The 24,377-nt window shown below is 43.8% G+C and overlaps 1 protein-coding gene across 1 annotated transcript in view; it reads left to right on the top strand.

Annotated features, from left to right (window-relative positions):
* Window positions 1–24,111, top strand: part of uri1 (URI1 prefoldin like chaperone) — a 37,406-nt gene extending 13,295 nt beyond the window's left edge. Inside the window, exons 3-11 of the mRNA XM_033036457.1 lie at window positions 594–672; window positions 2,278–2,413; window positions 11,242–11,330; window positions 14,901–14,976; window positions 15,923–16,130; window positions 19,298–19,571; window positions 21,753–21,895; window positions 22,384–22,630; window positions 23,419–24,111. Of these exons, the coding sequence (XP_032892348.1) occupies window positions 594–672; window positions 2,278–2,413; window positions 11,242–11,330; window positions 14,901–14,976; window positions 15,923–16,130; window positions 19,298–19,571; window positions 21,753–21,895; window positions 22,384–22,630; window positions 23,419–23,613 (1,447 nt within the window). The 3' untranslated portion in view covers window positions 23,614–24,111. The remainder of the gene's footprint in view (window positions 1–593; window positions 673–2,277; window positions 2,414–11,241; window positions 11,331–14,900; window positions 14,977–15,922; window positions 16,131–19,297; window positions 19,572–21,752; window positions 21,896–22,383; window positions 22,631–23,418) is intronic.
* The last annotated feature ends 266 nt before the right edge of the window (window positions 24,112–24,377 follow it).

The following is a 24,377-nucleotide window of genomic DNA, read 5'->3' as shown; positions in this document are numbered from 1 at the left end:
ACTTTTTATTTTCAAGCACCATTAAGTTTCTAAAGATGATTAAGGCTGACATTTCAGTGGAATAAGGGAGGTGCACCTTTCAAGACCCATCTTCTACTGAGCCGTTAAACAGGTGTCGCTACCTGCTTAAGCTGTAAGCTTTTGATCAAAACCACCTGATGGAGTATCAGTAGCCCAATGGGGTTTCAATTTACCATTGACCCATTTTACATTGATAGAATTTGATATATTCATCTATGTCATGTCCAGAGAGCTCAGTTATTGTGCAATGTCCTGGCCAATCCTTAAACTTCAACAACACAATTTGAATGGCTGCTGATTAATTATTTTGTTTATCAGCATATTATCATTTAAGAACATTTTTCACAATGTTCTTCTTATATTTGAACAAAATTCACGAATTTTATACAAATCCCACGAGGATCTGTTGCCAATCAAGCTTCAATCAATTTCAAAATTGGTGTGATCACTAATGTATAATTTCTGTCATAAAAACAAGTCAAGTCACATGGATTTATAATTTACATTGTACTTCTATTATTCAGATTTGAGTGCAATTTAACATTTTTTAATGTGACTGTTTTAATATTTAGGGTTAAAGTACAAAATGACTATGAAGCACTTCAAGAAAGGCTCAAGACTCTACCTGATAAGCTGTGTTATGATGTAATGGTGAGTATGAAATCCTGAAAGGCTTTCCTACCGAGGGAAATTGTGTTCTGTTTCTTCCTCATGACAGCTGCTATTGACTTTAGGACAGTTTAAATCTGGAGCAGTATCAATCTACTCCAGGTTTCCCTGTCGAGACTGTTTGTCATATACCAAGTTATGCTATTCTTAGTGGGGGAGGGAGGAGACAAAGAAATTTGAGCGCTGTGGAAACGAACAAAGATGCAGGTCTCCGAGGAAGAAAACAATTTGCTTTGAGATTTCCACCCTAAGATAACAATTTGATTGGTTCTTATAAAATACAAAATAGCTGTTTGCACAATCCACAAAAATATCTACCCATTATTATTTTATCTTTTTAGAATAGGTTTAAGCCATAATTTAATATTGGCGTCATTTACGGTATTTTGAGACGCACTAAAAATGGGCAATTACTGATCTTTGGTTAATTTTCTCTGCTCCATAAGAAGCTGACTCTCTGAGTTAGATTTACAGTGGCCACCCGGCGAGTTTTCATGCATGAGTGCAGTTTATGAGCTACTTCAGTCTACTCGTATGCAATAAGTGTTGCAGTTGAGCATAATCTTGTTTAACTCGGGCTCAGGCGGGGCTGCTCAATGGTAATTAATATCGACATTAGTTTGCTACCAACCAGGATTGGTTTCTTCTCTACCCTACCATAATCAGTCTGAAGAAACATCGCTGTTCCATGTTCTTCAGAGGAGATATCTGACCTGCTGAGCTACTCCAGCACTTTGTGGTTTTGGGGGATTGAAAGGAATTGAAATTTTAGTTTAGTTTAGAGATTAGAGATACAGCATGGAAACAGGCCCTTTACCTCACCAAGTCCACGCCAGCCATTGATCACCCGTTCACACTAGTTATCCCATGTTGCATTCCACTCCCTACACACCAGGGACAATTTAGAGGCCAATTAACCTATGAATGCGGGGTGACGCCTGTGTGGTCGTGAGTAGTCGCCCAAAGAGTCGTACCTTTTTCTGGTCACCGCTGGATTTTCAACTTGTTGACAATTTTCGGCGACCTGTTACGACTATGACGGGTGCCGGCAGTCGCCGTAAAAATCGCATAAGTGGGAAAGGCCCTTAATAATCAACCAAAGTTTGATATTTTGCATGGTTTGCAGCAACTTAAATTTGATAGGCATGAGAACATCTTTGGGAAATTGGATGTTTTCAATTTTCAGCTCTGTTAAAACAACCATGCTTTTTTCTGTCAGTTGGGCGCATTGGGTACAGTGAGATTATTCAAAATTATTATTTTTCTAGCAGAAAACCTTTATAGAATTTTAGTTGATTTTTATAAAAATATATATATATTGTTTTGTTTACTCGTTTGCCGTGTGACCACGTGCTCTGCTTTTGTCCCAAATCCCAAAGATGTGCCGCTTTGCAGGTTAATGGGTTTCTGTAAAATTAGAATGTTCGATAGCATAGAACTAGCATGAATGGATGATTGATGGTCAGCGTGGATTCGGTGGGCCGAAGGGCTTATTTCCATGCTGTATCTTTAAACTACACGTTTGGCCCATGACAAGATATACTTGCTGGCATAAACCATTCTGTTTACTAAATGTTGTTCTGACAGGTACCACTTGGCCCACTTGCATTGATGCCTGGACAGTTAATCCACACAAATGAAGTCACTGTTTTACTAGGTGACAATTGGTTTGCAAAGTGCTCTGCAAAGGAAGCTGCTCGCTTGGTGGACCACAGGAAAAAACGTGAGTCACCCTCGGTCTTCTTCTTCCTGCGTATGGCGTGCACAGCCTAAAGTTGTAAGACAACTTGTTCTGTTTGATCTTCTGTTTGTGCACGCCAGGTTGATTGCATTCATCGTAACGGTGGACCACGTGAAGATTGCAATCTCCCACCCCCAACCTCGGTTATAAACCTTGAATGTCGCAATTTTTGCAGCTTTGTAAGTACATGGATGTGGAGAGGATGTTTCCACTAGTGGGAGAGTCTAGGACCAGAGGTCACAGCCTCAGAATTAAAGGACATTCTTTTAGGAAGGAAATGAGGAGGAATCCCTTTCGTTAGAGGGTGGTGAATCTGTGGAATTCATTGCCACAGAAGGCTGTGGAGGCCAAGTCAGTGGATATTTTTAAGGCGGAGATAGATAGATTCTTGATTAGTACGGGTGTCAGAGGTTATGGGGAGAAGGCAGGAGAATGAGGTTAGGAGGGAGAGATAGATCAGCCATGATTGAATGGCAAAGTAGACTTGATGGGCTGAATGGCCTAATTATACTCCTACCCCTAATGACCATATGACATGCTTCAGCTGTTTTGCAGTTTTAACCACGCGACTCCAGTGTGGGAGAAAAACAAACAGTAACAAAGAAACAAGGAACTGCAGGTGCTGGAATTTTAAGGAAAACGCAAGATGCTGGTAAAACTCAGCAAGTCGGGCAGCATGTCTGGAGAACATGGACGGGTAACGTTCGGCTCCAGACCCTTCTTCAAGTAGTGCTTCGACTCAAAATATTCTCCAGAGATGCTGCTTAACCTGCTGAGTTACTTCAGCACTTTGTGTCCTTTAATGATAGTATAAACTGCACCTGGAGTATTGTGTGCAATTCTGGTCTCCTAATTTGAGGAAGGACATTATTGCTATTGAGAGAGTGCAGCGTAGGTTCACCAGGTTAATTCCCGGGATGGCGGGACTGACATAGAGTAAGAAAGAATGGCTCGACTGGGCTTGTATTCATTGGAATTTAGAAAGATGAGAGGGGATCTTATAGAAACGTATAAAATTCTTAAGGGATTGGACAGGCTAGATGCAGGAAAAATGTTCCCGGTGTTGGGGGAGTCCAGAACCAGGGATCACCGTTTATGAATAAGGGAGAGGCCATTTAAGACTGAGACAAGAGACAAGAGACAAGAGACATTTATTTGTCACATGTACCAATTGGTACAGTGAAATGTGTGGTCACCATACAGCCATACGAATAAAAAAGAGCACAGAACACGATAGTCTTTAACCTAGACATCCCCACACAGCTGAATCAAAGTTTCCCACTGTGAGGGAAGGCACCAAAGTTCAGTCATCCTCCTCTGTTGTTCACCCGTGGTCGGGGGCCTCCCAAACCCCTTGCTGTCGCTGGTACTGGCGGCCCGATGTTCAGGCCCTCTCGCCGGATGATGGAACTCCGACGTCAGAAAGGGAGAACATTCTCAGCGGCTTGGACTTCCGAATCGGGCACTTCCTACCGGAGACCGCGGCTCCCGAAGTCCACAGGCTGCGGTCGGAGATTCACGCTGGCGGCCCTCGGCAAAGGGGTCCCAGGACTCCGCGATGTTGAAGTCAGCGCTGCCCGCGCTGGAAGCTCTGCAAACCACCGCTCTGCGATGTTGAAGCAGCAGGCCCAACATTCCAGAGCTTCAAACGGCGATCCAGGTAAAGGATCGCCTGCTCCGCCGTGAATTCAGTGCTGCACCGCTGCTGAAGCTTTGGTCCGGTTCCTGGCAGGAAAGGCCAGGCCAATCCAGTTGGTAGGCCGCGGGGGGGAAGAAGATGCGACTCGGAGAATAGTCACATCCTTGCTAGGAAGTGACTGAGAAACGATTTCCCCCTTACCCTACCCCCATCCCCCACATAGAAATACTAAAAAAATCCTCCAACACGTACTTTTTAAACAAACTAAAAATTAAAAAAAGATAGAAAAACAGACAGACTGTAGGCAGAGGCTATCATTAATGCGGCGCCCCTAGTGGACTGAGATGAGGTAAAACGTTTTCACCCAGAGAGTTGTGAATCTGTGGAATTCTCTGCCACAGAAGGCAGTGGAGGCCAATTTACTGGATGTTTTCAAGAGTTAAATTCAGCTCTTATGGCTAACGGAATCAAGGGATATGGGGAGAAAGCAGGAACGGGGTACTGATTTTAGATCAGCCATGATCATATTGAATGGGGGTGCTGGCTCGAAGGGCCAAATGGCCTACACCTCCACCTATTTTTCTATGTTTGGATATGGCAAAGTGAATGTCCATATTGAGCCTATAAGGTGATTGATTCAAAATAGCATTTTTCACTGGAAAATTTGACTTGTATAGGAATGTGATTTAAAGTGTCTAAATAACATGGGGAAGCTGAATACTTGAATTCTATCTTTTATTCCCTGTAATATACCTGATTCAAGATGGGTAATTTACTGCGTCTGTGAACAGGCCCAGAATACAATATTCTCTACGTTAACGCTCTACTAGTTGGAGTTCTTCTTCCCCATTGTATGCAACTGTGTTTATGATCAGCTGCTTGTGCTCCTGTTGAGAAGAACTAGCTGTTGCTCAGTCAGACACTATTATTTTAATATAACCATAGTGACACAGTGGCGTTACTGGTAGAGCTTCACAGCACCAGAGACCCCGGTTCGATCCTGACCTTGCGTGCTGTCTGTATGGAGTTTACACCTGTGACCGTGTGGGTTTCCTCCGGGTGCTCTTGTTTCCCCTCGCATCCCCTCGCATCCCACAGATGTGCGGGTTTGTAGGTTAATTGGCGTCTTTAAAATTTTCCCGGTATGCGGGTAGTGGATGAGATCTTGGGATCGCGTAGCTCTAGTGTGAACGGGTAATCAGTTGTCAGTGTACACTCGCTGGGCCGATGGGCCTGTTTCATAGAAACATAGAAAATAGGTGCAGGAGGAGGCCATGCGGCCCTTCGAGCCAGCACCGCCATTCATTGTGATCATTGCTGAACGTCCCCTATCAATAACCCGTGCCTGCCTTCTCCCCATATCCCTTGACTCCACTAGCCCCTAGAGCTCTATCTAACTCTCTCTTAAATCCATCCAGTGACTTGGCCTCCACTGCCCTCTGTGGCAGGGAGTTCCATAAATTCACAAATCTCTGGGTGAAGAAGTTTTTTCTCACCTCAGTCTTAAATGACCTCCCCTTTATTTTAAGACTGTGGCCCTGGTTCTGGACTCGCCCAACATTGGGAAACATTTTCCTGCATCTAGCTTGTCCAGTCCTTTTATAATTTTATATATTTCTATAAGAAAACCCCTCATCCTTCTAAACTCCAGTGAATACAAGCCTAGTCTTTTCAATCTTTCCTCATATGACAGTCCCGCCATCCCAGGGATCAATCTCGTGAACCTACGCTGCACTGCCTCAATCACAAGGATGTCCTTCCTCAAATTAGGAGACCAAAACTGTACACTATACTCCAGATGTGGTCTCACCAGAGCCTTATACAACTGCAGAAGAACCTCTACTCCTATACTGAAATCCTCTTGTTATGAAGGCCAACATTCCATTAGCTTTCTTCACTGCCTGCTGTACCTGCACGCCAACTTTCAGTGACCGGTGTACAAGGATGCCCAGGTCTCGCTGCACCTCCCCCTTACCTAACCTAACCCCGTTGAGATAATAATCTGCCCCCTTGTTTTTGCTGCCAAAGTGGATAACCTCACATTTATCTATATTTTACTGCGTCTGCCATGCATCTGCCCACTCACTCAACCTGTCCAGGTCACCCTGCAACCTCCTGACATCCTCTTCACCGCTCACACTGCCACCCAGCTTTGTGTCATCAGAATTCATTAAAAATGCTAGAGTTATTAAAATCCTGAAACAAAAAAATGCAAATAAGTTGGTCTTCTTACTCAACCACATAAAATTCATTCAAATGGGCTTGCATATCCTGAACTAAGTGCAGCATACTTCAGCAGATTTCTCAGTCAATGTCCTAGTGACTCAGTAAATCTGTAGTTCTGCTGCTGGACTCTTGTGTATTGCACGTTCCACCTTCAGGTATGCTAGTGCAGTTGTACTAAGCTTCCTGACATCTATGTGAGCTAATGTTGCATGTTCACCATGAACTGCTGGTTTCTCCAGCAAGATCTTACTTGTTTGTTTTTCAGTGATTTGTCTGTCATTCTAACACTTGCGAGACATGGATAATTTTAGCTTCCCACCAAAAGCTGTTTTTAGATCCCTGTATAGTTATACTACTTTTGCAATTAAACAGTATATTCCAGAGCCACAACCTTTTCTCTGAATCCAGGGTTTAACAATCATGGGCATGGTTTTAGAGTATTGATTTTTGGATATGCTTGGTTGAAACCTGTCAAATAGTTCTTGAGTTATTGAATCGTCCAAGTTTGACCTTTGCAGATGCTAAGATTAAATTACTTCAAGGTTTAGTTGATCTGGCAACAACACTAATCAGCTGCAGTGTAAAAAGGCCTAATTGTCGCCGAACTTTAATGACTTGGAGCAAACTTCAGCAGTGCAGTCCCACTAGTGTTACACTTTGACTTCCTGATTTCAGATGCCATTTTATTTTTATAACATTGGGTGTTCCTTTACAAAGCATTAGATATAGATTTATGAAATCCTTTTTCAACATTACCTTTATTATATCTGTTACACTGTAAACAAATAGAGCTAGAGACATACTGCATGGAAATACATCTTTCTGACCATCAAGCAAGCACCCATTTACACTAATCCTACATTTATCCATTGTTTTAATTCTCCCCACATTTCTATCAACTCTCTGTGGATTCTATCACCAATCTACCTACTAGAGGTGATTTACAGTGGTCAGTTAACCTATCGGCCTCATTTCTTTGAGATGTGAGAGGAAACTAAAGCACCTGGAGGAAAAACACAGGATCAGAAGGAGAGAGTACAAAACTCCACAGAGGAGCACCTGAGGTCAGGATTGAACTCTGGTCTCTGGAGCTGTTAGACCGCAGTTCTACTCACTACAGAGTTATTTAGCAGTGACACAAGGAACCACAGATGCCAGCATCTTGAGCAAAACACAGTTCTTTATCTCTCTACATCATTGTCTATATCTCTCATTTACCTTTTCTCTGACCAGTCTGAAGAAGGGACTCGAATCGAAACGTCACCCATTCCTTCTCTCCAGAGATGCTGCCTGGCCTGCTGAGTTACTGCAGCTTTTTGTGTCTAGCTAGAGTAACTCGGCAGGTCAGGCAGCAAGGTCCTTAGCTGTTCCATTTTGTGCCTAATATGTATGTATTATATGTCGTGTTTGCCTATCACACCAGTCATAGTGTAAGGCAGTGTGGAACAGGCCCTTTGGCCCAACTCGCCCACACCAGCCAACAATGTTCCAGCTGCCCTAGTTTCACTTGCTTGCGCTTGGTCCATAACCCTCCAAACCTGTCCTATCCATGTATCTGTCCAACTATTTCTTAAACGATGGGATAGTCCCAGCCTCAACTACCTCCTCTGGCAGCTTGTTCCATACACCCACCACATTCTGTGTGAAAAAGTTACTCCTCGGATTCCTATTAAATGTTTTCCCCTTCACCTTGAACCCATGTCCTCTGGTTCTCTATTCCCCTACTCTGGGTAAAAGACTCTGTGCATCTACCCGATCTATTCCTCTCATGATTTTATACACCTCTATAAGATCTCCCCTCATTCTCCTATGCTCCATGGAATAGAGACCAGCCTATTCAACCGGAGAGATTGTAGGCAGGGGAAAGGCCCACTGAACATCGCCGTCGCACTGGGCCCGCCTAATATCGCCACCGCACCCGGCCCATCTAACAGCAGCGCCGGAGCGGGGCTCCCCGAACATGGCCGCCGCACCGCACCCGACTCATCTTGTCGCCTTACAGGGCTGGCCCACCGCCCCACCGACCATCCGCCCACCGGGACCTACCACGCATCGCCCGCGTACCCCGACTCCACCACCCACGGGCTCCTACCATCGGGTCCACCGACACTCGCCACTGCACTCCCACCATCGGGTCCGCCGACCCTCACCACTCCACCTCCCTCCAGCAGCCCACAGCCATCGCCTTACCTGCAAACTGGACTCTGCACTGGGCCTGAAGCCTCCACGCTGCTAACTCCCACTCTCCCGGGTTTGACTCCACTGGGTCCTAGCGCCAGTCTGCCCAGCCTTGTTAACCTCAGTGGCAGTTCCACTGAGTCTTCCCCATCCCCCTCTAACTATGTGACCCATGCTCTTCCCCACTCACACCACAGCCCTCTCATCCCCCCACCCCCTGACCTGATTGGGTTATCAAACCAGCCGACAGGGAGGTGCCGTGGTAGTCTGGTGCGTCGATCTCTACAAAGCTGAGGCCACGTGCCAACTCTCGGACATCTCCTCCTACTTACCCCTGGACCATGACCCCACTGATGAGCACCAGGCCACCATCTCTAGCACCATCACCGACTTCATCAACTCCCACGCCCTGCCCGACTGAGCCTCCAACCACATCGTTCCCCAGCCCCGCACGGCCCGATTTTACCTTCTCCCCAAAATCCACAAACCTGACTGTCCCGGTAGACCCATTGTCTCTGCCTGTTTGTGCCTAACTCATTTCCACATATCTTGACTCCATCCTATCCCTCTTGGTTAAATCCCTCCCTACCTATGTTCAAGACACCTCAGACATTCTCCGTCGTCTCCACGCATTCCATTCTCTAGGCCCTCACCCCCTCATCTTCACCATGGACGTCCAGTCACTCTACACCTCCATCCCCCACCAGGATGGTCTCAAAGCCCTCCGGTTCTTCCTCGACCGCTTTTTAAAAAGGGAGGGAGAGAGAAAACGGGGAATTACAGACCAGTTAGTCTAACATCGGTAGTGGGGAAACTGCTAGAGTCAGTTATTAAAGATGGTATAGCAGCACATTTGGAAAGTGGTGAAATCATTGGACAAAGTCAGCATGGATTTATGAAAGGTAAATCATGTCTGACGAATCTTATAGAATTTTTCGAGGATGTAACTAGCAGAGTGGATAAGGGAGAACCAGTGGATATGTTATATCTGGACTTTCAGAAGGCATTCGACAATGTCCCACATAAGAGATTAGTATACAAACTTAAAGCACACGGTATTAGAAACATAGAAAATAGGTGCAGAAGTAGGCCATTCGGCCCTTCGAGCCTGCACCGCCATTCAATATGATCATGGCTGATCATCCAACTCAGTATCCTGTACCTGCCTTCTCGCCATACCCCCTGATCCCTTTAGCCACAAGGGCCACATCTAACTCCCTCTTAAATATAGCCAATGAACTGGCCTCAACTACCTTCTGCGGCAGAGAATTCCAGAGATTCACCACTCTCTGTGTGAAAAAAGTTTTCCTCATCTCGTTCCTAAAAGATTTCCCCCTTATCCTTAAACTGTGACCCCTTGTTCTGGAAACCCCCTTGTATTGGGGGTTCAGTATTGATGTGGATAGAGAACTGGCTGGCAGACAGGAAGCAAAGAGTAGGAGTAAACGGGTCCTTTTCAGAATGGCAGGCAGTGACTAGTGGGGTACCGCAAGGCTCAGTGCTGGGACCCCAGCTATTTACAATATATATTAATGATTTGGACAAGGGAATTGAATGCAACATCTCCAAGTTTGCGGATGACACGAAGCTGGGGGGCAGTGTTAGCTGTGAGGAGGATGCTAGGAGGCTGCAAGGTGACTTGGATAGGCTGGGTGAGTGGGCAAATGCATGGCAGATGCAGTATAATGTGGATAAATGTGAGGTTATCCACTTTGGTGGCAAAAACAGGAAAGTAGACTATTATCTGAATGGTGGCCGATTAGGAAAAGGGGAGATGCAACGAGACCTGGGTGTCATGGTACACCAGTCATTGAAAGTAGGCATGCAGGTGCAGCAGGCAGTGAAGAAAGCGAATGGTATGTTAGCATTCATAGCAAAAGGATTTGAGTATAGGAGCAGGGAGGTTCTACTGCAGTTGTACAGGGTCTTGGTGAAACCACACCTGGAGTATTGCGTACAGTTTTGGTCTCCTAATCTGAGGAAAGACATTCTACCATAGAGGGAGTACAGAGAAGGTTCACCAGACTGATTCCTGGGATGTCAGGACTTTCATATGAAGAAAGACTGGATAGACTCGGCTTGTACTCGCTAGAATTTAGAAGATTGAGGGGGGATCTTATAGAAACGTACAAAATTCTTAAGGGGTTGGACAGGCTAGATGCAGGAAGATTGTTCCCGATGTTGGGGAAGTCCAGAACAAGGGGTCACAGTTTAAGGATAAGGGGGAAATCTTTTAGGACCGAGATGAGAAAAACATTTTTCACACAGAGAGTGGTGAATCTGTGGAATTCTCTGCCACAGAAGGTAGTTGAGGCCCGTGAGTTTGGCTATATTGATGTGGCCCGTGGCTAAAGGGATCAGGGGGTATGGAGAGAAGGCAGGTACAGGATACTGGGTTGGATGATCAGCCATGATCATATTGAATGGCGGTGCAGGCTCGAAGGGCCGAATGGCCTACTCCTGCACATATTTTCTATGTTTCTATGTTTCTATCTCTGGAGAGAAAGAACAGGTGACGTTTTGGGTCGAGGTCCTTCCTCAGACCCATTCCTTCTCTCCAGAGATGCTGCCTGACCCCACTGAGTTACTCCAGCTTTTTGTGTCTATCTTCGGTTTAAACCAGCACCTGCAGTTTCTTCCTACACGCTTGTTCTCCAGAAATGCTGCCTGACCCGTTGAGCTACTTCAGCTACTTTTTTTAGTTTCAATAAATAGCTGCTTTTCTTCAAGTTTGTAATGTTTACAGTTTAATTGTCTGCTTTTTCAGATGTCCAAGAAGCACTGGACGATCTTCACAAAGTTATGAACAACTTTGAATCTAGGATTCGCTTCACTGATTGGGAGAAACGGGTTAATGTAAGTGATATTTCTGCGTTTTTTCTTTGGCTTATTTAACAAGAAATGTTGTTATACTTATTCACATGAATATTTCCTTCACTTTAGGAGAGCACAACATGCCTATGTTGTATGTAAACATGGTGTTCAATGGCTGTCTCTGAAACGTGGAAGTAAATGACTTCTAATAGTGTAGAGAAGGTGAAGCAGCATTGCTAAATGTGACCAGGCTAAATGATGAGGCTTGATGAACGAACAAGTAGTTTGTGGTCAATAAATTAAAAAGGAAACCTAACATTAGTGCAAAGAAAGAACTGGACTTTTGTGCGTTCTCCCTGTGATTGCGTGGGTTTTCTCTGTGTTCTCTGGTTTCCTCCTACATTCCAAAGATGTGCCGGTTTGGAGGTAATTGGCTATTGTAAATTGTCCCTGATGTGAGGATAGTGCTACACTGCTCATAACGGACTCGGTGGGCTGAATGGCCTGTTTCCACACTGTATCTCTAAAGTCTATAGTAATGTTTGTGGTGTTTTGTGCCAGATTCCAGCATCTGCTGTTCCTTGCATCACTGCCTTGCATGGTGCAGATTATGTTGAAGAGATCTCAACTCCTAATCATTATTATGTCCTGAAGCTATCAGTTTACGGAATACTAGTATTGTCTGGATTAAAAAAAACAATATTTGTAGGTAATTTAAGAACTAAGAACTAAGAAGTCTGGCTTACAGATCTGAAGACAAGGCCTGAGCTGGCTAGAACTAAAAGTGAAATTAAATGGTGCACAGCTCCAGATTCTTTGTTTTATCCCATCCTCCAACTATGAGAGAAATTGTAAAATTTATAAAATACAACTCTGTCGAAACATCCAGTACCTGTTTTGATTCCATAATTTAAAAAAATAAACCTGAAATGTGAAAAATAAACCTGAAAAAAAACGTGAATATTTGACAAGCTGTAGAACAGTTAAGATGGCATTATTTATCTCCTTTGAAGATAATGGGACAAATTACAGAAATTATATCTGGAGCTTTCATGTTCTGAGGTTGTCAAAAGCTTTAATTTTGTTATCTCATGTTGTCTTTGGCTTTAGTTCGGTTCTCAGCCACTGAGTATATTACACAATAGACAATAGGCGCAGGAGTAGGCCATTCGGCCCTTCGAGCCAGCACCGCCATTCACTGTGATCAAGGTTCAAATTTCTTTGTCACATGCACCAATGAAGGTACAGTGAAATGAATTACCGTGCATCCATGGCTGATCATCCACAATTAACATTTAACATTTCCCTCAGCTCAGTATTAAAGGTTCTCTCACTAATCTGATCACTGAGCCACATTATTTAATGTCACAGAATACGCACCTGTTCTCAAAAAGCGTTGCTATTGCTGAAACTCTGTTGGTAAGGAATGAAATTTAGTCCCTTAAGAGGGGTGACATAGAACCAGGAGGTGTAGAGTCAGTATGGATAGAACTGAGGAATTGTAAGGGTAAAAGGACCCTAATGGGAGATCTACAGACCCCCAAGCAATAGCCTGGATACAGGGTGCAAGCTGAATCAAGAGTTAAAATTGGCATGTAGTAAAGGTAATGCTACGGTGGTTATGGGAGATTTCAACATGCTAGACAAGAATATAAAAGAGACTAGTAAAAGCTTCTTTAGGTATGTAAAGAGGAAAAAATTAGTTAAGACAAATGTGAGTCCTTTGAAGACAGAAACAGGTGAAATTATTATGGGGAACAAAGAAATGTCAGACGAGTTGAACAGGTACTTTGGATCTGTCTTCACTAAGAAAGACACAAACAATCTCCCAGATGTACTAGTGGCCAGAGGACCCAGGGTGACGTAGGAACTGAAGGAAAATTCCGCTTTAGGCAGGAAATTGTGTTTAGTAGACTGATGGGACTGAAGGCTGATAAATCTCCAGGGCCTGATGGTCTGTATCACAGGGTACTTAAGGAAGTGGCTCTAGAATGTTATATAGATTCAAGATCAGTTCCTGTGGATTGGAGGGCAGGTAATGTTATCCCACTTTTTAAGAAAGGAGGGAGAAAGAAAACAGAATTATAGACCAGTTAGCCTGACATGGTGGTGGGGAAGATGCTGGAGTCAATTATAAAAGATGAAATAGCAGCACATTTGAATAGCAGTAGCAGGATTAGTCCGAGTCAGCATGGATTCACGAAGGGGATATCATGCTTGACTAATCTTCTGCAATTTTTTGAGGATGTAACTCGGACGGACAAGGGAGATCAAGTGGATGTAGTGTTCCTGGACTTTCAGAAAGCATTTGATAAAGTCCCACATACGTAGGAGATTAGTGGGCAAAATTAGAGCACATGGTATTGGAGGTAGGGTACTGACATGGATAGAAAATTGGTTGGCAGACAGGAAACAAAGAGTAGGGATTAACGAGTTACTTTCAGAATGGCAGACAGCGACTAGTGGGGTACCACAAGGCTCGGTGCTGGGACCACAGCTATTTACAATATACATCAATGATTTACATGAAGGGATTAAAAGTAACATTAGCAAATTTGCAGATGACCCAAAGCTGGGTGGCAGTGTGAACTGTGAGGAGGATGCTATGAGGACGCTGGGTGACTTGTACAGGTTGGGTGAGTGGGCAGATGCATGGCAAATGCAGTTTAATGTGGATAAATGTGAGGTTATCCACTTTGGTGGCAAAAACAGGAAGGCAGATTATTATCTGAATGGTGTCAAGTTAGGAAAAGAGGAAGTACAATGAGATCTGGGTGTCCTTGGACATTAGTCACTGAGAGTAAGCATGCAGGTACAGCAGGCAGTGAAGAAAGCTAATGGCATGTTGGCCTTCATAACAAGAGGAGTTGAGTATAGGAGCAAAGAGGTCCTTCTGCAGTTGTACAGGGCCCTGGTGAGACCACACCCGGAGTAATGCGTGCAGGTTTGATCTCCAAATTTGAGGAAGGACATTCTTGCTATTGATTCACGAGGTTAATTCCTGGGATGGTGGGACTGTCATATGTTGAAAGGATGGGGCGACTGGACTTGTATACACTGGAATTTAGAAGGATGGGATCTTATTGAAACATATAAGATTATTAAGGGATTGGACACACTAGAGGCAGGAAACATGTTCCCAATGTTAGAAGAGCCCAGAACCAGGGGCCACAGTTTAAGAATGGGTAGGCCATTTAGAACGGAGATGAGGAAAAACATTTTCACCCAGAGAGTTGTGAATCTGTGGAATTGTCTGCCTCAGAGGGCGGTGGAGGCTGATTCTCTGGATGCTTTCAAGAGAGAGTTAGATAGGGCTCTTAAAGATAGTGGAGTCCAGGGATATAGGGAGAAGGCAGGAACGGGGTACTGATTGTGGATGATCAGCCATGATCACAGTGAATGGTGATGCTGGCTCGAAAGGCCGAATGGCCTACTCCTGTACATTGTCAATTGTCTATTGTCCATTGAAAGATGACTGATTAGCAACCATGGATGGAGACAGGCGAAAAACAAATGTATTTCTGCTTTTGCAAATTAATATTTCAATATTTTCAGATAAAACGAGTCATATAAATACAACTGAATTTTTATTGCATAATCTTCTTTGATTAGGAAAAGGAAGATATCATAGAAATACACGAAGAAATTGAGAATGAAGATGTAGAAACTAAAGATTTAATTTCTGACGGTATTTAACATTTTGTTTCTACTGTTTATTTCCTGTAAGAATTTTAATTTGAAGTTTATAACTGGGACTCGGGAGTATAAAACATTCTTGTGGGGAGGGATAAGGATCTTGTGTTTATTTTTCAACCAAATTAACTTGCACACATTGATAGCAATCATAGCCATGTGCAAAGGCTGAACCAGTAATGTTACAAGTCTAAATGTTGTTTCCTCTTCTGTACTTTGCCCCACCCGACTCAACAAAAAGGTTAACCGCTGTAGAATTGCTGCAAATGAGAAGAAATGCACTCAGAATCTTACTCTGCAACTCAAAGTCACAAAGTAAAATTACAATTGGAAAGCAATCTTCAATAGTGTACACGTGTAACATAATCTGTGAGTTGCTAACCTTTTCAGACACTTCCTTCGTAGCTGCAGACAGGAATAGTCTGCACTAAAGCCATTGTGATAAAAGACATGAAAATTTCAGTGATGGCATTAACAAATTCCCACTTTGCAAATTCCCCATTGAAATTGATTAATGGAAGTATTTGAGACAAGGGAGTTAAGGTTTTATCACAAATACCTGATTAAAAGTTAGACTTTTAACTTTTTTAAATGACAGAGAAGTTTTTGCACATTAGAATATAGAACATATTTATAATATATTTTTTTAAATAGCTTTGAATAATTTCTGAAATACTTTTGCCTGGCAATATATTATCCTTATTCATAAATTAATTATTGCCAAATGACCTAAAACCTTTAAACTTAGAAATGAACGTGAAATTGGCCACTTTCTTTTCGTGTGTGTTAGTGTTGTCCTTGTACGATGATAACTGAAAAATGTCAAAGCCTTAAATCATTGCAGCACTTATGCTGCCTAATTAGTCTCTTCTGCTAGTAATGGTGCAGTTACATTATTTCAAAGTAGATGCCTGACATTTGAAAATTCTAATTTTGATCAGGTTGTTTAAAACATGCCGGTGTGGCAGGGAAACACAGGAGAGCACACACGCCAAAGGAAAACTGCAAGCCCAAAGAGATTTTTGTGGCTGATTTGGAGGTTGGTGATGGTGGCGGAGACTGCAAGTCTGAACTGTTATCCCAGAAGGAATTGTGGGGCAGGCTGGATGAGCTGGAGAAACAGGAAGAGGTGCAGGATGAAATCGATAGGTAATCCGTTCATAGCTTAAATAGCCACGACTGGAACGTCATTGTTATTGAAGTCGTCATAAAATATGTTTAAGCATTTTAATCCATTTCATTTGTTAACCAAGTGAGGTCTTATTACAATTAATATTTGTGTTATTAAACATTTCCTTGTTGCGGCACCAAACGTGGTGAATAATGAGTTGCTTTATTCAGTGAGATAATAGGTTCGAAATACCTCCACGTTTGATCCTCTAACATAATATCATTGCTGCTGCAGCTGAGCGAGGGTGTTGTCTCGAGCTCATCTACCTGTTGACTGGGGTGATCTCAAGGTGAGATCTGCTTATGTGGCAGGATACTCCCCTTAACCCCATGACATCACGTGACAGCCCTCGTAATCACTGACGAGGGTTCGACCACAAGTGGTCTGACTTTCAGCTGACGCCACATCCTACTCTTTCAGCACAACTATTTGATCTGCTTGATTTGCAAGCTAGACGGTGCTGCCTGACCTGCTGTGTTCCTACAGCACTTTGTGTTTTACACATTTGTATGCTAGTGTTCATTATCAAAGAATACCTGACGATAATGGGGGAGAAGATACTGAAAGAAGCATTTAATTTCAGTCTTGCTTAATCTTCTCGTAATGTTCATCGGAATAGCGATTTGCTGTTGATGGAAGGATATTTATATCATGCAGCCCGCAAAAGGTTCTCTGTGAAGAAGCAATATTTCATCATAGAATATTTTGAGTTTTTTTATTTTCAAACTTAACTCGTATCAATTTACTTCAGTAAAATCATGAGGGGAATAGATAGGGTGAATGCACATAATGTCTCATACCCAGGGTAGGGGAATCTAGAACCAGAGGACATAAGTTCATCATGAGATGGGCAAGATTGAATAGGAATCTGAGGGGCAACTTGTGCACTCAGAGTGTGGTGGGTGTATGGAACGAGCTGCCAGAAGAGGTAGTTGAGGCAGGTACTATAACATTTAAAAGACATTTGGATAAGCACGCGGATAATAAAGGTTTAGAGAGATATGGACCGAATCATTTGCCTTAAGCTTTAAACTGAGGTAGACAAAAATGCTGGAGAAACTCAGCGGGTGCGGCAGCATCTATGGAGCGAAGGAATAGAAGAATTTTTGGGCCAAAACCCTTCTTCAGACTGATGCAGGGTGGGGGTGACGGGAATAAGAAAGGAAGAGGAGGAGCCAGAGGGCTAAGGGAGAGCTGAGAAGGGGAGGAGACAGCAAGGGCTACCGGAAATTGGAGAAGTCAATGTTCAGACCACCGGGATGCAGACTGCCCAAGCAGAATATGAGGTGCTGCTCCTCCAATTTACGGTGGTGCTCACTCTGGCCATGGAGGAGGCCCAGGACAGAAAGGTCAGATTCTGAATGGGAGGGGGAGTTGAAGTGCTGAGCCACAGGAAGATCAGGTTGGTTAATGTGGACCGAGCGGAGGAGTTCGGCGAAACGATCGCCAAGCCTACGCTTTGTCTCACCGATGTAGATCATCTGACATCTAGAGCAGCGGATGCAATAGATGAGGTTGGAGGAGGTGCAGGTGAACATCTGCCGCACCTGGAACGACTGCTTGGGTCCTTGAATGGAGTCGAGGGGGGAGGTAAAGCGACACGTGTAGCATCTCTTGCTGTTGCAAAGGAAAGTGTCCGGGGAGGTGGTGGTACGGGTGGGAAGGGAAGAATTGACTAGGGAGTTACGGAGGGAGCGGTTTTTGCGGAAAGCAGACGGGGGGGAGATGGGAAAATGTGGCGAGTGGTGGGGTCATGTTGGAGGTGGCGAAATGACGGGGGACTATATGTTGTATGTGACGACTAGTGGGGTGGAAGGTGAGGACAAGGGGGACTCGGCCCTTGTTCCGAGTGGGGGGATGGGGAGAGAGCAGTGTTGCGGGGTATTGAGGAGACCCTGGTGCGAGCCTCATCTATGGTGAAGGAGGGGAACCCCAGTTCCCTGAAGAATGAGGACATTTCTGATGCCCTGGTGTGGAACGCCTCATCCTGGGAGCAGATGCGGCGTAGGCGGAGGAATTGGGAGTGGGGAATGGAGTCCTTACAGGAAGCAGGGTGGGAAGCAGTGTAGTCCAGATAGCCATGGGAGTCAGTGGGTTTATAGTGGATGTCGGTCAGAAGTCTATCACCTGCGATGGAGATAGTGAGGTCAAGCTTCAGTCTTAATATGATATATGATTGATGGTCAAAATAGACAGGCATTTAATTGACTCTTACTTTATCATCAGAATGTCAGAGCTATTGAAGATATTTAACGTGAAATACTGGCATTCAAATTGCACAGATGATCAGTTTGCATTGTTTACTATTTGTGGCCTATTTTAATGTAATGTATCTTTCATCAAGTTTCTGTTACGCTCAGTTGCCCTGGTTCCTAACCATTCAAAAGTACATTTTCTTGTTCCCTCCAAGAATTAGACAACATTTCACCATGTTATAGGACCAGTCATTGATTTTTTTTTTGTCATATTTACATATTGTTTTTATTAAAGCAAAGTCCGTCTTGTAAAAGGCGTGTAATTGTTAAGAGTAAATTTCATAGGCCACGGTCAAAATATAATTCCATGTATTATTGAGTAATTGGTGAGCCCCTTGAGCTTGATACCTTGAATAGTTAGATCGTGAAGATTGTTTAGGAATGTGAGGAATAGGATGTGGATTAGGCAAGAAATACTGCAATAGCTCGGTGGGTTAGGCAGCATCCCTGGAGAACATGGATAAGATGGGGTTTAGGATCAGGCCCCTTCAGACATGGGTCAAGTGATAGGTGGGTACAGGGAGGGGACTTATGATTGGCAGATGGGCGGACAAAGGCTGGAAATGAAAAGACAAAAAAAAAGTAAGATTCATCTCTGGTATTTGTGCAACCATTTGCCAATCAAACCGCCCCTCACCTATATCCACCTATCACTCTCTAGCCTTTGTCCCACCACCACCTCTCCCCCTCCCCTCCCCCACCACTCCTATCAGCTTGAAGAAGGATCCTGACTTGAAATGTATTCTCTTGAGATGCTGCTTGACCCACTGAGTTGCTCCAGCACTTTGTGTCTTCTATTTTGTAAACCAGCGTCTGCAGTCCCTGATGTCTCCGTGACCGCAGAACAAATCGGTTGCCGCTGTTGTAGTAATCCATGATTTTTAATTCAGGTTGGCACACGCGTTGAATGGAAACAGTGAAGAGAGCAGCTCCTCTGAAGAAGAGAAGGACAAAAGCGTCAAGGCGAACTCGGACGAGAGGCCGGACTGGATGCGCCTGCCAGCGGTACGTGAGGGAGGCGCTGATGAGCACGGTGTAGAGCTGCACGTGACTGCCCCCCACACCAACAACGTGGAATACGGCCAGAGACTCAAAGCGGAGTACGAGGAGGAAGACGACAGTGTCCCCACTATTCACTTCATGCACACCGTGGAACCAAAAAGGGTAGCTACAAATATTTAGACTCGAATATTAATCAGTTCTACGCCTGCAGTCATAAGGCACAAACTTAAATTGTGCTTCAATTATGAACTGTGGGATATAGATTTTAACCTTCTTCACATCATCTTGTTTGTGAGCATTAGTAGGAATGTTTTCTTGGGGGAAGAAAAGTTTGCTGAAACTGCAAAGTACTTTTGTACCTTTATAAGTCATTTATTTGCTGCTAATAACACTTGATCTGAGACTTGGTTTATTATGGTCATGTGCATTGAGGTACAGTGAAAAACTTGTTTATATGCCCTCTAGTCAAAGAAAAGATAGAGGGTACAACATTTAGTGCGAGATATAACATTGAAGCCTGATAAAGTCCAATTCCAGATAGTTCAAAGGACAGCACTCTGGCTGATGAGTTGCCTGATAGCAGCTGGAAAGGAACTGTTCATGAATCTGGAGGTATTTGTTTTCAAACCTCTGTAGATCTCTCTTCCCTGATGGGAGATGAGAGCAGAGGCTGGTCCTTGGATTATGCTGCTGACCTTGCCGAGGCAGCGTGAAGTGTAGATGGAGTCAATGGAGGTTGGTTTGTTTGTGTGATGGTCTGTGCTTTGCCCACAATTCTTTGCAATTTCTTGCTGTCTTCAATGAAGCTGTTCCACTGGTCATCGTACATCAACTACCAGCAATCCATTGGAGGACTGGATTGTGTACGGAGAAACACTCTGCACTGGGGGGGGGGGGGGGGGGGGGACAAGAGAAAATATGCTGCTTTGCTTTCTTCGTTATTATGACGAATATTCTTCATTATTCGTTATCAAAAATTATTGACCCAGTCTAACACCAGAAACAGTCCCATAATGACCCACTCTGGAACACGTCCTATAGTTGACCCAGTCTAACACCAGGAGCAGGTTGACCCAGTCTCACATCAGGAGCAGGTCCCATCAGACTTGCGGCCAGCAGAGTGCTGACCGACCCCCAGACCCCTGCAGTTAGTCCATCACACCCACTATTCCCCCCCAGGTTGCTCCCTCCACACGTTCCCTATTTGTGCCATTGACTCTTCCTCTTCCACTGAGCTCTTCCTCCTTTACGGACAGAGCAGGCGACCTAAACACAGTGTGTTGGTGCGGAGAGAGTAATTTGGCACCGTCAGCCCAGGCAGCCGAGACATAACACGGTGGTACAGCTGGTGGAGCATGCCACCTCCCAGCATCAGAGACCCAGGTTCAATCCTGACCTCGGGTGCTGTCTGTGTGGAATTCTCATGTATTCTCAGTGTTTTACTTTGTGTTTAACTCTTTTCATCATGAAATTAGTTGTTAGTTGCTTTTGTGACACTATTCCTCCGGAAGCAAAAGTTTGCATCACAAAACATTTTTGCAAACAAGATTTTAACCCAGTAATGTTTCTGCTGTTACCTCAATTAAATTAAATTTGTTTTGTTTTACTACTAAATTAACAGTCTATATCTTCCATGCTTTTGTTTTCCTGTTGAGTTACTGTTATGTGCCTGTAGCTGGTAGACCAGAAAAGAAATACCAGAAGCTTTGAAAATAACAATGCTGAGCACACGTTTCAGATATAGACAAAAATGCTGGAGAAACTCAGCGGGTGAGGCAGCATCTATGGAGCGAAGGGATGGGTGACGCGAAACGTCACCTATTCCTTCGCTCCATAGATGCTGCCTCACCCGCTGAGTTTCTCCAGCATTTTTGTCTACCTTCGATTTCTCCAGCCTCTGCAGTTCTTTCTTAATCACGTTTCAGGTGTTGTCATACCTTGAGGATTCTTATCACTCTTAAGGGCCTGTACTGCTTTGTAACAAGTCCGTAGGAAGCCGTAGGTACTCGGGGCATCAGGTAAGTCAGGACGTTTTTTCAGCATGATGAAAAATGTCCATGAGTTAAAAAAAATAGCCCCAAGTACCTACGGCTGGCATAACGAGCCGCTAAGATATATCCACGGGCTCCTACAGCCTCCTACGGACTCGTTACGAACATTCTGCGAGTTTGAAAACTCAGGAGAATTCGTGAATAACTCGGGAAAGTGGGACAGGCCCATTATCAAATGTTTACTATCGCAATTTACAGATTTACTGTTCAGGAAATTAAATAGAAATGGAAAGATTCTGTTATGTTTTGAATTCTTACTCAGCGTTTTGCTTTTGAAATTGTACATTTCCAGGTAAGAATAAACACTGGAAAAAACACAACTTTAAAATTCAGTGAGAAGAAGGAAGAGGCCAAGAGGAAAAGGAAAAATAGCACTGGCAATGGAAACTGCTCTAGTGAGCTGCCAAATATTAAAACGCCTGCAGATATTTACAGGTATTTTAAATTTGCTGAATTTTAACATTGGAGTTTAGTTAGTGTGGAAACAGGTCCTTTGGCCCACCGGGTCCGCACCGACCAGCGATCCCCGCACATTCACACTATCCTACACACACTGGGGACAATTTTTGTTTTAACATTTACCAAGCCAGTTAATTTACACACCTGTACGTCTTTGGAGTGTGGGAGGAAACCGAAGATCTCAGGGAAAACCCATGCAGGTCACGGGGAGAACGTACAAACTCCACACAGACAAACGCCCATAGTCGGGATGGAACCCGGGTGGGTCTCTGGTGCTGCAAGCACTATAAGGCAGCTAGCTACTCTACCGCTGCGCCACCATGCTGCCCTAGTTTCCCCATTTGTTTACCATACCGCTGGTATTATCCCATTGTGGTCCCTTCTCTTTCCCCCCCCCCCCCCCCCCCCCCAACCTAACCTGTTGGGCGGCGGTATTACAAGTTTATTTGCCACGTTCCTTGCAGACTATTTGTTGATGTTGTAAATGGAGAATATATACCACGTAAATCCATTCTGAAGTCGCGGAGTCGGGAGAACAGTATATGTAGTGACACCAGTGAGAGCAGCACGACAGAATTTGAAGACCGACGATGTACCCTGCGCTCTCTAAGCTACGAAGAAACAATACATAGTGATGCCAGTGAATGCAGCATCTTGGAAGAGGATGAAATCAGTTCTAGCAAACCTCTCCCTTGGCCAAGTACATTTGAGGTAAGAGACAGACAGACAGAGAGAGAGGAGCGCTTACTTTTCATTCTGTTTTCTCGGGTGCATGTTTGCAGGAGCTGATCGTTTGCAACGGCACACCGCGCGTGCGCACACACACACGCACGCGCCCACACCCACACACACACACACCGCACTCTCCACCATTGTAGATGTAGCCCAGTCCATCACACAGACCACACTCCCCACCATTGTAGATGTAGCCCAGTCCATCACACAGACCACACTCTCCATCATTGACTCCATCTACCCTTCACGCTGCCTCGGGACAACAGCCATCGTAATCAAAGTCTTGTCCCACTCGGATCATTCCTTCTCCCAGCTCCTGGTGGGTAAAAGGTACAGAAGCTTTAAAATGCACACACTAAATTCAGGAAGAGCTTCTTCCCCTCTGTTATCAGTCTTCTGGATGATCCTTCCATAAACGCAGGTACTGCCTCATTCACCTCTACTCCATTGCAGAAATCAGATGTTGTCTGGAACTGATGATCTACAACGTTGAGAACTATATCCTGCACTCTGTATCTTCCCCTTTGCTCTACCTATTGTAGTTGAGTTTGACTAGATCATATTTATGTATAGTATTAGCTGATTTGATTAGATAGCATGCAAAACAAAGCTATTTTCACTGTACCTCGGTACACGTGACAATTATAAACCTAAATGAACGTTTCAGAACATAAATACCAGTTTAACTTTTTATGATTCCTATTAAATTTGATTAAAACTGTTTTCCAAAGTGCTGACGGGCCAATCAATGTTATTTTTGTTAGGCATTTTCTGGCATGGTCGTGGAAAAAGAACCCATCTCATCCACGTTAATTCCACATCCAACTATTGCCCATCCTATCCTACCAACTATTCCTGAGAAGAAAGTGTCTGAAGAAGAAATTTTACTCCAAACTTCACCGGAGCCTCAGAGGCGGGTGTCAAAGTTTAAAGCGGCTCGGATGCAGCAGAAGAAATGAACTTCCTTCAGTACCATCTGTTTCATATTATGTGGCTGAATAAAAACGTTGATAAACAGGATCCTTGCACAGTCCACGTTTGCACAGAGTCTTGTTTGCTTGTTTAACAAAAAAAAAATCTTTTCAAACTGTGATTTCAGTACTTTAATAATTTGAATGTTTGTTTCTAAGAAATAAATTTGAATGTGAAACTGATTTTATAAAATTTCCACGATGCCACATTTTGCGAACATTCAGTTGTTCACTTGTTGGGCAGTAGAACAAGTTAGTCAGGTTTCTTCATATATTTAACCTGCAACACTTAACTGTTTATTTTAGCATACTGGAATAGATTTAAGAAGTACCGCAACTGTCTTTTTTCAAGCTGTAAAGATCCTATTTTGTGTAGAATTCTTAAATGACCTTTGTAAATGTGTTCATTGAAGATTTTACAAGCTTTCATTTGTAAATTTGTGTTGTGCATTAGTCTGAATTTAATAAATTTTGCACGACATGATAGACCTTTGTACATTCTCTTTCAACTGCGTTATTTTAATAAGAAACGTTGAAATTATTGAACATATTGTAGAGATGTTACTATTTAAAATACATGTCTGTACCTCTTCCCATTCTAGGTTGAGTGTTGTTTTTAAAACCAACATGTTGAACTAATTGGGACATGGAGTGCTTCACATTTACAGCGGTCTTCTATTGGGGGCATATACAGGCAATTGATGGTGGCACAAGAACTGCAGATGCTGGAATCGTGATGAAAACACACAAAG

The sequence above is a fragment of the Amblyraja radiata genome, chromosome 17 (genome assembly GCF_010909765.2).
Source record: "Amblyraja radiata isolate CabotCenter1 chromosome 17, sAmbRad1.1.pri, whole genome shotgun sequence".
NCBI lineage: Eukaryota > Metazoa > Chordata > Chondrichthyes > Rajiformes > Rajidae > Amblyraja > Amblyraja radiata.
This window is presented reverse-complemented; position numbering and strand designations above follow the sequence as displayed.